General features: G+C 44.9%; 2 protein-coding genes across 14 annotated transcripts; one reads left to right on the top strand and one right to left on the bottom strand.

Moving 5' to 3' along the window:
• Positions 1-259: 259 nt before the first annotated feature.
• LOC147970413 (putative B3 domain-containing protein Os03g0621600) lies at positions 260-658 on the bottom strand. The gene has a single exon (XM_087523424.1). The coding sequence runs from the start codon at positions 656-658 to the stop codon at positions 260-262; it is 399 nt and encodes a 132-aa protein (XP_087379550.1).
• Positions 659-8552: 7894 nt separating this feature from the next.
• LOC125507994 (tubulin beta-6 chain-like) lies at positions 8553-12844 on the top strand. 13 transcript variants are annotated; one of them, XM_087525579.1, is made up of 6 exons: positions 8559-9518; positions 9612-9857; positions 10514-10726; positions 11767-11856; positions 12046-12146; positions 12532-12844. In XM_087525579.1, exons 1-3 carry the CDS (start codon positions 8981-8983, stop codon positions 10552-10554), a joined length of 825 nt encoding a protein of 274 aa, XP_087381705.1. In that variant the 5' UTR covers positions 8559-8980; the 3' UTR covers positions 10555-10726; positions 11767-11856; positions 12046-12146; positions 12532-12844. The 13 variants fall into 13 exon arrangements, with proteins under 13 accessions (XP_087381706.1, XP_087381707.1, XP_087381709.1 ...); XM_087525576.1 differs by lacking the exon at positions 12046-12146 and adding an exon at positions 11249-11285; XM_087525578.1 differs by having other exon boundaries at positions 10514-11285.
• Positions 12845-13608: the final 764 nt, after the last annotated feature.

Raw genomic sequence — 13608 nt, 5'->3', positions numbered from 1 at the left:
CAAACCCAAGGCATGGTGTTTGGTTGTATGCAACGTCTGGTGTGTGGTAACCTCTTTGGCTAGTTGGTGAGATTACCAGCACACTTCGGCACAACCATGTAGCACACATCATAAGCAGAGCAGAGTAACAGAAGATCAACTACTTAACAACATATTTCAGATAAGAAGTACCACACTTTATAACAGTTCAACGCATAAACCATAAACATAAACAGTTCAAAGCAGACTCGATAGTACTTAGGAAGGAGGTGCCCCGGCCCTAGTCCTTGGCGGCGAAGGCTTCGTCGTGCTTCCCGCACTTGTTGACGACCTCAATGCCTTCGTCATCGAAGATGATGACCTTGAGGGTGTCAGGGGTGAGGAGCTTGAACGTCACCATGTAGCCGATCTTGATCTGATGAACAGCTGCGTAGGTGGCCCAATCCTGATCCAGGATCACCCTGCCGTTCATCAGCTTCACCGTCACCTTCCAGGAGGAGCTGATGTTCTTCCTGAGTTTGAACTCCGTCGACACCACGACGAAGTGCTTGGTGAAGTCCAGGGGCATGGGGATGCACTCACGTTTCGGTGCAAAGATGACCTTGCAGAAGTGAGTTGGGCCATCATCCTCATGGTAGTGGTCATAGTTGCGGCGCTTGTTGCTGGGGGGCTCCTCCATGCGCTCGTCATCGCCACCCTCAGGCGTCTCCGATTCTTCCTCGCGGTGGGTGGTAGCACAACCTTGTCGGGCATTGGATGAAGGGGTTGTTTGCCCTTGTTGTCAACGGCCGGGAGCACCTCCGTGCCCATCTCATTGCTCTCCTCGATCCGCACACAATTCATGGAGTCAGGCACAGCACAGAGTTCATGGCTTATAGAAGAGCATGTAGTTAAAACGGCATGATTGTCACTCTTCTCCTCCTCTTCATCGCCCCTATATTTACTCACCCTGCCAACCATTACTTACCCACCCCCTCTCTTCTCTCACTGTCAACCTTCCTTCTCTCCATCGCCATGAGCTCTAGCTCCAGCTCCAACGCCAACCCCTTTCCTTGGGGTATTGGCTGGAGGGCCTTCTTCCTCGGGTGGTCGGCTGGTGACCGCACCAAGTTCGAGAACACCATGGAGGTGTGCTCAAACTTCGGCTCCATGCCTGACATGCAGAAGGAATCTGATGATGTGCTCACGAGGGCCACTGCACAAGAGCTGAAGACGCTGATTCCTGACCCAGCGAAGGGCGCGATGGCAGTCAACATCAATCGCTGGACCATGAATCAGGCCGTCTCCGACGACGCTAAACAGAGAAAGAAGTGGTGCAAGTACAAGAACTACTAGGCTCCTAATGACCGACATGCCGCAGTGTACTGGGAGACGGCAATCATGCCGCCGGCGGTCATCGGTGGGGAGCCTAAGGAGGAGGAAGAACCGGTGCATATGCCAGCGAGGGCGCCGGAGCCAGGCCGTTGTACCTGGCAGATCGACCTCGACTCCCCCGAGGACAACGACGACGACCCACCGCCCCGCACGGTGATGAACAAGAAGATGAAGGCCAGCAGCTCGACCCGCCGCTCCGCACACGTGTGACGGCCGCCGCGGTGAGCCGGTGTCCGTTGTGTACCCCTAATCACCCAATCCCCCTTCTGCATCCGCACCTACCTCTGTTCCGATCTTGCATGAACTAGTTTGAGGTACTATGAACTCGGATGAACTAGTATGAACTACCTCTACATGCTTATCTACCTCTATTCCCCATTCCCCTCTTTGTCGTGGATCGAATCTATCGCCAGATCGAACGGGAAAAAGTAGTGCATGACGAACAGAGAGAAGTGCTTACCGCCATTGCCGCGGGCCAAGTGATGATCCGCTCGCCGGTGATGGAGTCCGGTGGTCTTCTTGCTCTCCTCCGATCCGCCGCCGCCGGTCAGAGTTGGGAGAGTAGGGGAGAGTGGGGAGAGGGAGCGGTGAGGCTAATAACTGCTGGCGCTTCGGGAAGCAACGCGTCTTCTCGAGTGTGGTCGTGCGCGTGCAGCTGCCGCCGCCCACGTGCACCGCTTGGGCCTGGCCCTGGAGAAACTGCCGATTCGAGCGTTCCCAGGGAGCCAGGCCCAGGTGTGCTTTAAGATTCGTGCAATGCGGGCCGAACGATGAAACCGGGCAACCAAATAGGCCTCTTGCTTTCCGTGCGGGTCTGGTTGGGCTCTATGCGGGCAACTAAACAGACCCATAGTACATACGTGAAGCTAGTTTGCTTTTTGCATACCTGCACCATGTAGACTTGCTCACGTGCCAGATATACGCGTGCAGTTCGAGAGATTTGCTGCCAACCGTCGAGAGGTGTGTGCACGCGTACAGGCTGTAAAGTCCTTGAGGCTGCAGACGCTTGGCGATGGAGTGTTAAAAGTAATGCTACACGTAGAAACGAGTTACAAGGTTTTATAAAAAGGGTTAATTTGATTGGTCAATAGATGAGGAGGTGGCTCACCCCCTGAAAATCGCCGGAGGGGGGGGGGGGGGTGGAAGGGGGGGCAAGTTTATGATTGGTTAGTAGATGAAGAAAATTTTAGTCAATGTGTAATTATTTGTAACTCTTTATATGTTTAGTATTATTGGAGTGTTAATTGGTGATGGCGCGAAGAAGTTGCCGAGGATGCGTGGTCGCCCGGAAGGTCGATGCAGATCGCGCGAAGAAGTAGCTGAGGATGCTTGGTTGCCCGGAAGGTCGGTGCAGATCGCGCGAGTAGCCGGCCCTGCTTCCGTCCGGGTGCACACTTGGTGTCCGTTGGTGCAGACTCGTTGGGAGTAATAGCCGTCCTGCTCCGTGTCATTGCAGAGTTACGGGCGGATCTTCGGTTCGGTCACAGGAAGATTTCATTAGTTGATGCTGATTGAGGGTTACTGGATTTATTTGGTGGCTAAAGAAAACTTAATCTAATAGAATTTCAAAAATTGAATTGACCTAATCTAATCTATGAACCGATCTAATCTTTGATCATATCGGATGCCGCGCCCCTGGGGAAAAAAGATTAATATCCCCGGAGGCGGCATGCTGCAGAAGTGGTGGAAAGGTTTAGGGTCGGCATCGTGAGACTAACCACTTAAATACCATGTGAAAAATATAGGATGACTAATATTTATGTTGTTGTATGTTGTATTGATATGATCCGGATGCGCGGTATATATAGAGTACAATGAGAAAAGAGACTTGGAATAGAGGGCAAGTCGTACATGTTTAATCCTACTCTATCTCTAACTCCTAATCTCTATCATTAAACCCAATATATATTCTAACAAGCTTAAATGTGCAATGTTGGATGGATTGATGGTTTCGTTTTGATGTAATAGGGCAAGGGACTATCTTCCTCACTGAGAATTTAAATGCAGTATCACCTTCCATCTCACTACAATGTGGGAGATAGATGAATATGACTTGAGGGGAGATATTGTTCAGAGTGTAAATTGGAATTAATATAGTTATATTTATCAGGGCGAAGTGAATTTAACCGTATAATATGGTTTCCTACTTCAAAAGATTTTGAAAGGCCATGTATCTTGTTGTAATCATCCAACCAGATTGTTCGGCACTTTTTATATACACGTTCTGTAATAGAAGTTCAATGTTTTCCGGCAAACCAAAACTTGTGGGTTTTTTCTAATGTCTTCATATACCTAAATTTTGTGACAGTTAACCTTTTAAGATTTTCTTGTTAGTTGATAATAGGCAGAGATCTTTAACAATGAAGCTCTTCCAACATTAAGGTCCAGAAAATTCTGAACTTCATAGACCTCATGACGTGGCAGACTGGTAGTAGTACATAAGGCGATGACAAATGTGAAGCCTAATTTTAGATGCTTATCTTAACGTGGAGATCTCTAGAAGTCAATATCCATCATCGGTGAGGAGGAGATCCATGGCCATCAACATCAGGAGTGTAACATATTAATTAACACACTGGCATTTCAAATAGTGGGCCGAATGAGAGACATCAACATGACTCACAAAAATTGCACTTTCCTTGAAAACGATCTTCATCACATTTAATTTAGGTACACTCGAACTGAAGCCGGAACTTATAGTGTGCAAGTTAAAGAAAGAATTTTGCCCAAATTTAACCACAAAACTTGTGTGTATTAGGTTACAAAGTAGGCTAAAAGGAATTCCTAAGCAATGGAAATGAAACTGTCATTTTTTATGGCTTCCTTTGCCAAAAACTCTCGATGAACTTAGCGTTTAACTAAAAACACTGTAATATACAAAGATATTTGCTATCCAACTCCTACATTGTGTTGAAATTTGAGAGTTGACCTAAGGAATCGACTAGAACATTTATGGCTTCAATTGAATGGTATAAACATGCATGTCATGGTGTAGTTAGTTCAACAATAAATTTGATACATGTGCTTAATAATTGCATGGGATCGATAGGAGATCCTCACTCGATATTTCTATCTATATTGGTCCATCAAAGAGCAGATGAAAGATTCAGAGATGCTTCAAGCTGAGAGATGGATAGTTCATGGAGGGCAATCCAATGCCATTGATGCGGTGGGTTTGGAAGGCATCGGGAGCTCTTCTATTCCAATTTTGAGCTTCCCTATTTTTATATTGTTGTTTTGATTTTTGAATTCTCTGGTAGAAGTTTGACTAAGCACTACTCGTTGCAATACAAAAGGGCAGACATTTAATTGTAAGTAAGGTGGCTGGATGCTTAGGAGTTTGTAATGGAATCCAGATGGACGCATTTGCAAAAAGATGTATGCCGCAATGATTGTGACAGACTTGGAGGGTGGTTCAGGTAGAGGGGTTGTGTGCCAAGCTGATCTGGTTTGGCTGGATTGTCGCGTGTGCAGTAGTGCCTATGTGGCCGTTGTGTGTGAGAGGCTGAGTTGTAGCTACCGAGTGAATATTTTGGTTCACTGGACCTGGTTCTGTATTCTTTTACAGAAATTAAGTGGTCTTCCTCCTTGAATCTCAAATGTGATAGATGGACACATAAACTCTTGAGTTTGGAGTGGGAGATTGGAATTTATATTTTTTAAATTTTGCAAAATAAAGGTTATAGCTGCATAACATGTTGTTCTACTTCCAAATAATTTTGAAACTGATGTAAGTTTTCCTGGTCATCCAAACATGTGCTTAGGCGGTTTAAGTTTCGCAATAAATTTGGTTGTCTTTCAACAAACCAAAATATTTTCTGTGATTTATCCATACACCTAAATGTTCTTGTGATTAACATTTAAGTCTATGTAGGCCAAAAGACATCCTTGTAAATGAATTTGTGTGAACAAGGATAGGCACCCTAAAATTTACAAAGAAGGGCATAAAATCCGCATGCACACAATGAATACTAGTAGGAGCAAAAAAATATTGTGAGATGTCGACCAAGGTACCCAAAAGATGGCCATTAACCCATGGCTTAAACTAGTGAACCCCATGGTTTAGTATATATGCAGTGTCATTTATGATGACTTGTGGGCTGTGGCAATTAGTTGTGTAGTTTTTGGAGAGACCCAGACTCTGTCGACTGATTTCATCCCAGTTTTCCTCAGTTTATGGTTAGATTCAGTGATATCCAATAGCATGTGGCATCAACCTCATACTTTAGTGTAGAAATTTGGAAGGTGACCTGAATAATTCACACAGAACATTTGCAGTTTCAATGGAACCGATTATATACATGGCTATGATGTGGCCCCGAATGCATAGGCCCGGGGTACTCCTCCTTTTCAAAAAACAAATGTTGTGGTAAGTTCCACATTGAATTGGATTGCAGGTGCGGAATAGCTGCATGGGATCAACTATCGACACTCCATATTTCAATATATTTAAACCCATAAAAGGGCAGTTGAAACATGAGAGACGTTGCAAGAGAGGTGAACAGTCATGGAGGGAACTCAGTCCAGTGTCTTCTCTACATTAGGCTTGGAAGGCATCGGTAACTTGAGTTGCATGAAAATGAACTTTTCTTATGAAGATTGCTCTAAATACTATGGACTTATTATAATGGCCGTTGCATCTTTGAACCGAGAGAAGACTGTAGAAACTGCAGAAAGTGCAGGTTCAGTTAGTCTGGTGAATATTCTCCGGTTTAGCTTCAGTTTTTCTTTGCTGGAATTTAAAAGAAGTATCGTCGTCCATCTCACCACTATGTGAAAGGTCGATAAATATGGCTTGAGCGCAGATATTGTCCAGAGTGTGACATTAGAACTAATATTGCTAAATTTGTGGGAGAGGGATGTGAATCAAGTTGAACAATATGTTCTTTTACTACGAAAAGATTTTCAAAATTCATATATTTTAATGTAATCATCCAAACAGACCGTTAAGAAATGTATATATGAGCTTTACAATAAAATTTCTCTACTATCTTCATATACCTAACTTTTTTGACGATTAGCATTTTAAGAACTTGTTTGTTGATAATAGGCAAAAATCCTTGACAATGAAGTTTTGTGGACATTAGAGACCTTGTGAGGTGGTGGACTGTCGTGGTACATAAGGTGATGGCAGTGCAGTCTAATTCTAGATGTCTATCTTAACGTGGCGTTCTCTTGAAGACATGATGATCTAGTCATGATGTGAACAAATGAATCTATCATATTATTAAATATGCAGTACCATTTGCATGAAACTGTCGAGTAACCTGATCCCAACTTTCGACTGCTGTAAAATCAGAATCAATAATACCTAAAGGCATTTGCTATCAAGCTCCTACTTTGGTGTCAAAATTTGATGCTGAAATGAAAAACTGAAAAGAACATTTATGGCTTACATTAAATGGATATAAACATGTGTGTTATAATGTGGTAAGTTCCACATCGAATTTGATGCATGTGAGCATGTCCCCACTCTATATTTTTATCTATATTAGCCTATAAAAGAGTAGCGATTCGGAAATGCTTCAAATTGAGAGATGGGCAGTTCATGGACGGCCATCCAATGTCTTTGTTGCGGTAGGCCTCGAGAGCTACTATATTACTAATTTGACTTTTGAAGTCTAAGAGCAACTCCAACGTGCTGATCAAAATGGACACACATTTTGTTCGCTTTTTTGTCTGTTTGGGTCGACGTGTCTGCTCCTTTCATATTTGGGTTGGTAGTGCACCCAACACGCGGACGCCTTTTCGTCCAGGCGACCAGTTTGCAGCCATTTTTTACCTCTTTTTACGACATATCGAAAAAAATTGGCTCAAGTGGCCGCATGCATCTCCCAGATGCAGAGGTCGGGGGTCATTCTCCTTTTTTTTTAAAAAGTTTAAAATTTTTGAATAAAATACAAATTTCTCATAGTTTCAAAATCAAATAAATATCTCAAAGTATACCAGCCAAATAAAATTGAAATTGTATCAAATACATTTCAAAGAAAAAGTAGCCGATACATCTACTGCTTGCCAACGTGAGCCCACATATGCTCAATCAAATCATCTTGCAGTTGAATGTGTGTTTGCCGATCACGCATTTGATGATGAAATTAAATGAACTGTGCAAGCGTTGCCGCTCCTCCATGCTCAGACACAACATTGTCAAAATTGAAACCATTGGTCGTAGAATCCGGATGCTCATCTTCTACGATCATGTTATGCATGATCACACAAGCAGTCATACCTCCTACAACTTCCTGGTGCTCCAAGTTCTAGCAAGATACCGAACAATGCCCCATCAAAATTGAAGAACACCAAAGGCCGGAGTATGGGGATCGCAAATGAAATTGTGGATGAAGAACCATCCGAATCGCAAATAAAATTATGGAAAAAGTACTCACAGCCAGAGTCCATTTGTACCTTGTGGGCAAACCGCCGAACACCTTGCGGGCCTGGTGGAAGAAACCAGTCGGTGAAAAGCCTCGCACCTCTCCGAGACCAGGTAGCAGGCTTGTTGGCGTGGAGGCGAACGTGGCGGCATCCGGCGAGCGAGGTAGCTGCGCTTGTGTGCTGCCGACAGAGAAGGTGATGGGGTGGTGGTGTGGACATCGGGGTGCTTCGACGGCGGCAAAAAACGGTCCACCAAACACCGGGTATGGGGCCGTCGGGGGTGGCCTGCTGTTGTGGGAGGTATGTGGGTGCGGGCGGCCGGCCTGGGCACCAGAATAGGGTGGCGCGGCCAGGTGTGCTGGCCGTCGATGGGAGGAAGGGGCAATGGCCAATGTGCCACCGACTGGCGGGCTGGCAGGCCACAAGAACAAGGATGGGCGTCGCACGCGTCCGCTGTGTTTCCGCGCCGACACAAACACACTCCAAATTTGGGTCTGAAATGGGTCGCGTACGGACAAAAAGCGGACGTTGGTTCATTTGCGTCGGCGCGTTGGACCAGCTTTTATATTCGTTTCGACACAAACGGACCGATCAGTTTGGGTTAGAAGTTAGTCTTAAACACTATCACTCTGCACGTATTTGTCATGTCCACATCCAGGTCCGGGCCCACATTGACCCAGCAGGTAGCACAGGACACCGGGTAAGAAATCCGCTTACCTTATCTTTACCTATTAATAAACGAGCTAGTGCTCATGGTCGTCCGTCGTGGTTGTTTTGCAAAAAAGCCCCTCGATTTACAGGAAATCAACCCGCAGTCCCTGTTTTAGTGGCACCCAGAAAAACGTTTCACTTTTACAAACAAAACCCTATAGGCATTTCAATTCAGTCCGCAATCCTTTCCTTCCTCTTATCCACTCTGCGCCGGCGGCTACGCCCATTCCGTCGTGCGCCGGCGGCCGCCGTGCCTCGCACCGGAGGATGGAGTGCGCTCGCCGGGAGGATGGACGGCGCGGAGAGGCGCGCTCGAGCCTGAGCTCCTGTGCCCGCGCCTCGCGCCTCCTTGCACCGCTCCGGCGGCCTCACTCGCCACACGCCGTCGCCGGCGACCACAAGCAGCGACCGTCGCACCTCTCTGTGCGCCACCCCGAAGCCCCAGGCACGCCGCGCCGCCGTCCCCCGCAACCCCGGCCTCCTCCTCGACCTCGCCTCTCCGTGCGAACAAACGACGTCGCTGGCGGCGGCCTCGGCCACCATGCTTGAGCTGACGAGCGCCGACCGCACGGGGCTCATCTCCGAGGTGTTCGACGTGCTAGACGACATGAGCTGCAGCGTCGTCGATGCCAGGGCGTGGTCGCATCGCGGCCGCCTCGCCTGCCTCGTCTACCTGCGGGACGAGGATGTTGCCGCAGCCGGTGTGGAGCACATCGAGGCCCGCCTCGCCCCCCTCCTCCGCGGAGACTCGGAAGCCAGCAGCGGCGCCGTGGCTGCCGTCCCCGCCGGCTCCATCCCGCACGCCAACAGGCGCCTCCACCATCTCATGTATGCCAGCGGCGACCAGGAGCACGCGTTCCCAACTCCCTCGGTGCGTGCTCATGGATCTCGAGCCCGACACCATGGGCTCCGTGCACACGGGGCCCTACGGCCAGATCTTCCGCCCCGACAACTTTGTCTTCGGCCAGTCCGGCGCCGGCAACAACTGGGCCAAGGGCCACTACACCGAGGGCGGGGAGCTCATCGACTCCGTCCTCGACGTCGTCCGCGAGGAGGCCGAGAATTGCGCTGCCTCCAAGGTACTTTCCCCTTTCTTGAGGAGTCGCTCCAGTTACTTCGTTCCGCAGATTCTGGCCAGCGATTCTGACTTTTGTTCATGTGCTTGTCCTGAGGCTTCCAGGTGTGCCACTCCCTCGGCGGGGGCACCGGTTCCAAGATCAGGGAGCAGTACCCGGGCCGGATGATGCTCACCTTCTCCGTGTTCCCATCTCCAAAGGTCTCTGACACGGTGGTCGAGCCCTACAACGTCACTCTCTCGGTTCACTGGCTGGTGGAGAACGCCGACGAGTGCATGGTGCTGGACAACAAGGCGCTCTACGACATTTGCTTCCGCACCCTCAAGCTGACCACACCTAGCTGTAAGCAAATCTGTGACATCAAGCTATATTACCTGCCTGTACTTTTTTACTTGCCTGTACTTTTTTACTAATGTGAATGCTAAATGAATAAAAGAGATAGAGGATTAATACACTGACTCTGGCTTGGCAACTTTATATTGGTTTCTTGACCGAGATTCTGGTACAGATGGAACCGTGATTTGTGATAGTCTAGCGATTAGTAGAAAGCGAACTGTAAAATCATGTGCTTTGCAACTCTTGTCATAATCATATACATAGGATTAGTTCAGTTTAAAGCAGAGATTCAGATTGCTCTACTGTGGCACACATTGTCAATTAGTTAAGTGAGATCAAAATAGAAGTGCAGATTTGGTGGCAAAACATTCTATAGGTGAGCAGTTAACCGGTTTGTTGTTACAAGGTGCTCTGGTTTTTTTAGCACACCAATTGGCTGCACATTGTACTTCTAATAGTGATTTTTTATTAATGTGAGATCTAAGCTCAATAGTTCGCACAACTGGGAGGCAATCCTGAAAAGGAGGAGAGCACTTGAAATAGGCTTAGTGAAGAGAATTTGAGATAGCACAACCAAACATATTTGGGTTGACCACTGAATACCTAATGTCCCAGGGAATTTCAAGGGTTTGGAAGCTGAGTGAACTGTTTTCTGCTGACAGTAGGTGGTGGAATGAGGACACTCTCCAAGAGAACTTCTTAACACCAGACATCTGGGTGATAAAGAAGACCCCTCTTGGAAAATTGGACCAGGATATGTGGGTGTGATCCAGAATTTTATGCCTGTCAGGGCTAACTTGCACCTCCATCCCTACGCCCCTTTGATTACATTTGCAATTCAATATGCAAATAAGCTGGATGCTTGGATGCCCGTGGTGAGTGAAGTATGGCTTTAGTCTATCGGTTAAGCTGACTAACTGTTTCAAAATCTTGAACTAATGTTTTTTGTGACACCTGAACTGAAGTTGGTCATGCTAACAAAACCTTCAACTTATTAGAACAGAAATTGTAACAACAGTTTAGCTTATTGTTCTGTGAAGTAACTACTGTTGTACCAGGAAATTTTGTGCACGTGCATTCAATTACAGGTTATCCGAGCCTGCTTGCACTTGCAACTGATCAATGCCGATCCAGTTGTTCTCAGGATAGATAAAAATCAGTTCTTGTTCATTATAGAGGGCATCCAACATAAATAAGATTTTTAAATCTGACAAAACATTTTTATTGTACAATTCAGTCTGAAAGATAAGAGCAAACTTATCTGCCACTATAGAGGGAATCAAACGTAAAATAGGTGGCATGCAGATATTGACATACGATTACATTTTTATGGCATTACTAATCCAGTTATGGTTCCATTGTTGTCGCACACCGAACGTTCAATGAATTTCTTGAAGAAAATGTATGGAGTCTTTTGTTGTGTGCTTCAACCAGGTAAAATCCTATTGGTTATTCTAATCATACAATCTTCCGATCCAATTTTGTGAGCTTAGTACAGTAGGATTCTTATTTTTGTAAGGCTTCCCAGTAGATATATTGGAGCTGCCCCTTCCTCTTCTACTGTTCTCTCTCTACTTCTTTCCCTTCTACTTGATAGTCAAAAATTTAGTACATCTCCATGCTCATGGTTCTTCAGCATATATAGTCTACTATGTAATTCTCTGTACAACCCATTTAACTCTGCAACAGCCACTAAAATATATCTGTAAGCTTGCATAGGAATAATTCATTTTTTTATTGTTGTTTGGTTATTGTGGTTCACAGCCAATTTCTTTAGGCTTTAAGCATATGGTAGGATTACACTAACAATCCGAGTAAATAGTATTTGGTCCTTTTGATTATGTTTCATGGCAATAAGTATGTTTCCTTGTGGTGCAATTTGTTTCCTGCAATTGATAACTCAACTTTTTTGCAGGGAGGTAACTACATTTCTTCCGTTGCTGAAAAAGCTGAGGTGAATTCTATGACAGTGAGGGTTGATGATAGGAGCACAAGTAATTCTGATGTAAGTGTGACAACCTTGTGTACTATTCTATCCTGGTCTTGCTTTTATTGTTGCACAACTTCTCTGATCTCCCAGTAGATTTGTTCAGTCGGTGTGGTCGTTAGGCTTAGTTTAGACATATTTCTATTTTGAATCTGTGCTTATACTGTTTGTCATCTGAAACCTACACTGAGTATACATTATGTCCAGGAAATAATCATCACGTACGGACATCACTCTATACTCCTTCCGTTACATAATTCTTGTCGTGGTTTTAGTTCAACATTGCATAACCTTCTGGTTTTCCTGAGGTACTGCTCAGTTACTTTTTTTTACCTCATGCATACAAAGATAGAACAAGAGTCACTGGATTAAGAATTCGAACTTTCAGAAGTTCAAAAAACAAATCTGCATAGTCTGTGGATGGGGATGGAAGGAAAGAATTGTGATTCTAATGTGCCATTGACAGTGGCGGGCATTAATTGGGGAGGCGGAGATAGCAGCTTGACATGCATGATGTTTGATTAGAATCGTGTTTACTTGGTGATGCTTTTAGTTTGCTAGAACTTTTTAGCCTGAAAGAATGCAAAATGCATGTACACTGGGATTAGGAATCCATTAAGTTATCTTAGTTTCTCTTTCTGGTTTGAGTTTAGTATTATTTTTTCTTCTTCATGCATTTAATTTGCTGTGCAGGTGTCTTAGATAAGATGCTATAAGGATTACATAACTTTCTTTACCAATCACAGTACCGACGGTGGCAGGCCATGCTTTCTATCTGCAGTTCTCCAACTAAAAGTCTAACTGCAGGAGTATGTAGAATCTTCTTTACTTAACTAGCTTATACTCACGGACATATCGTGAAGCACAAGCAGCCTTGCAACCACAAACCTTGCAGACTTCTCTTTTCATATCCAAACTTTGCAAACATTTCATTCATGTTTTTAAACTTATTCTACGTTTATTTTAGTGCACCAAGAAAAAATAAATTTGTGACCATTTGTGCTTATCTACTACTGCTTTGAGTTTTTTTTCTTCTTTAAAGGTTTGATAGTATATGTGTAGATTTTTAACTATTTTTGTTACTATTACAAATTTAGTTACATTTCTCAAAATAAAAGAAAATACTAAATTTGTATGAACATATAGATCTTATGAAATTTGATTTCATGGTAATTTAGTTACATAAATTATTAAACTCTCAAAGAGTATGTATATGCAACAATCACAATGTATGTTTCTCTCGAAAAGCGATAATTCAACCAGTGGCAAACACAAAGGCATGTTCACCTTATAGAGAATGAGGATAACATTGTTTCCGACGTTTGTCAGAATTGGATATAAGAAGTGGAACGTGGAGCAGGATTTGCGTTTTTTTTTCGCCCGGTGCATTGCACGGGCATTTGTACTAGTATTCACTAATTTCTAGATGCACCTGAGTTTTCCTACGATCAACATTTAAAAGTCTGTATAGGCCAAAAAACATCCTTGTCACTGAATTTGTGCGAACATGGATAGGCACCAAAAAGATAAATTTTCACATAATGGCATAAATTTTGCGTACTTGTGTGGATGCGCGCACACAAAGGCCCATGTATGAGTCCATGATAGCATGCGCACGTAAAGGCCCATGTATGAGTCCATGATAGCATGCGCACCAAAGGCCCATACAGCATTCCATCAGATTAAGGTCCATCAAATTCTGAACTTCAGAGACCTCAAGAGCTGGCAGTAGTACATAAGCTGAAGGTGATGATGACATGGCCTAAAAAA

Source organism: Triticum urartu, chromosome 5A, assembly GCF_056163025.1.
Source record: "Triticum urartu cultivar PI428250 chromosome 5A, HENAU_Tu73, whole genome shotgun sequence".
Lineage (NCBI taxonomy): Eukaryota > Viridiplantae > Streptophyta > Magnoliopsida > Poales > Poaceae > Triticum > Triticum urartu.
Note: the sequence above shows the minus strand (reverse complement) of the source record. Positions and strands in the feature narration are given on the sequence as shown.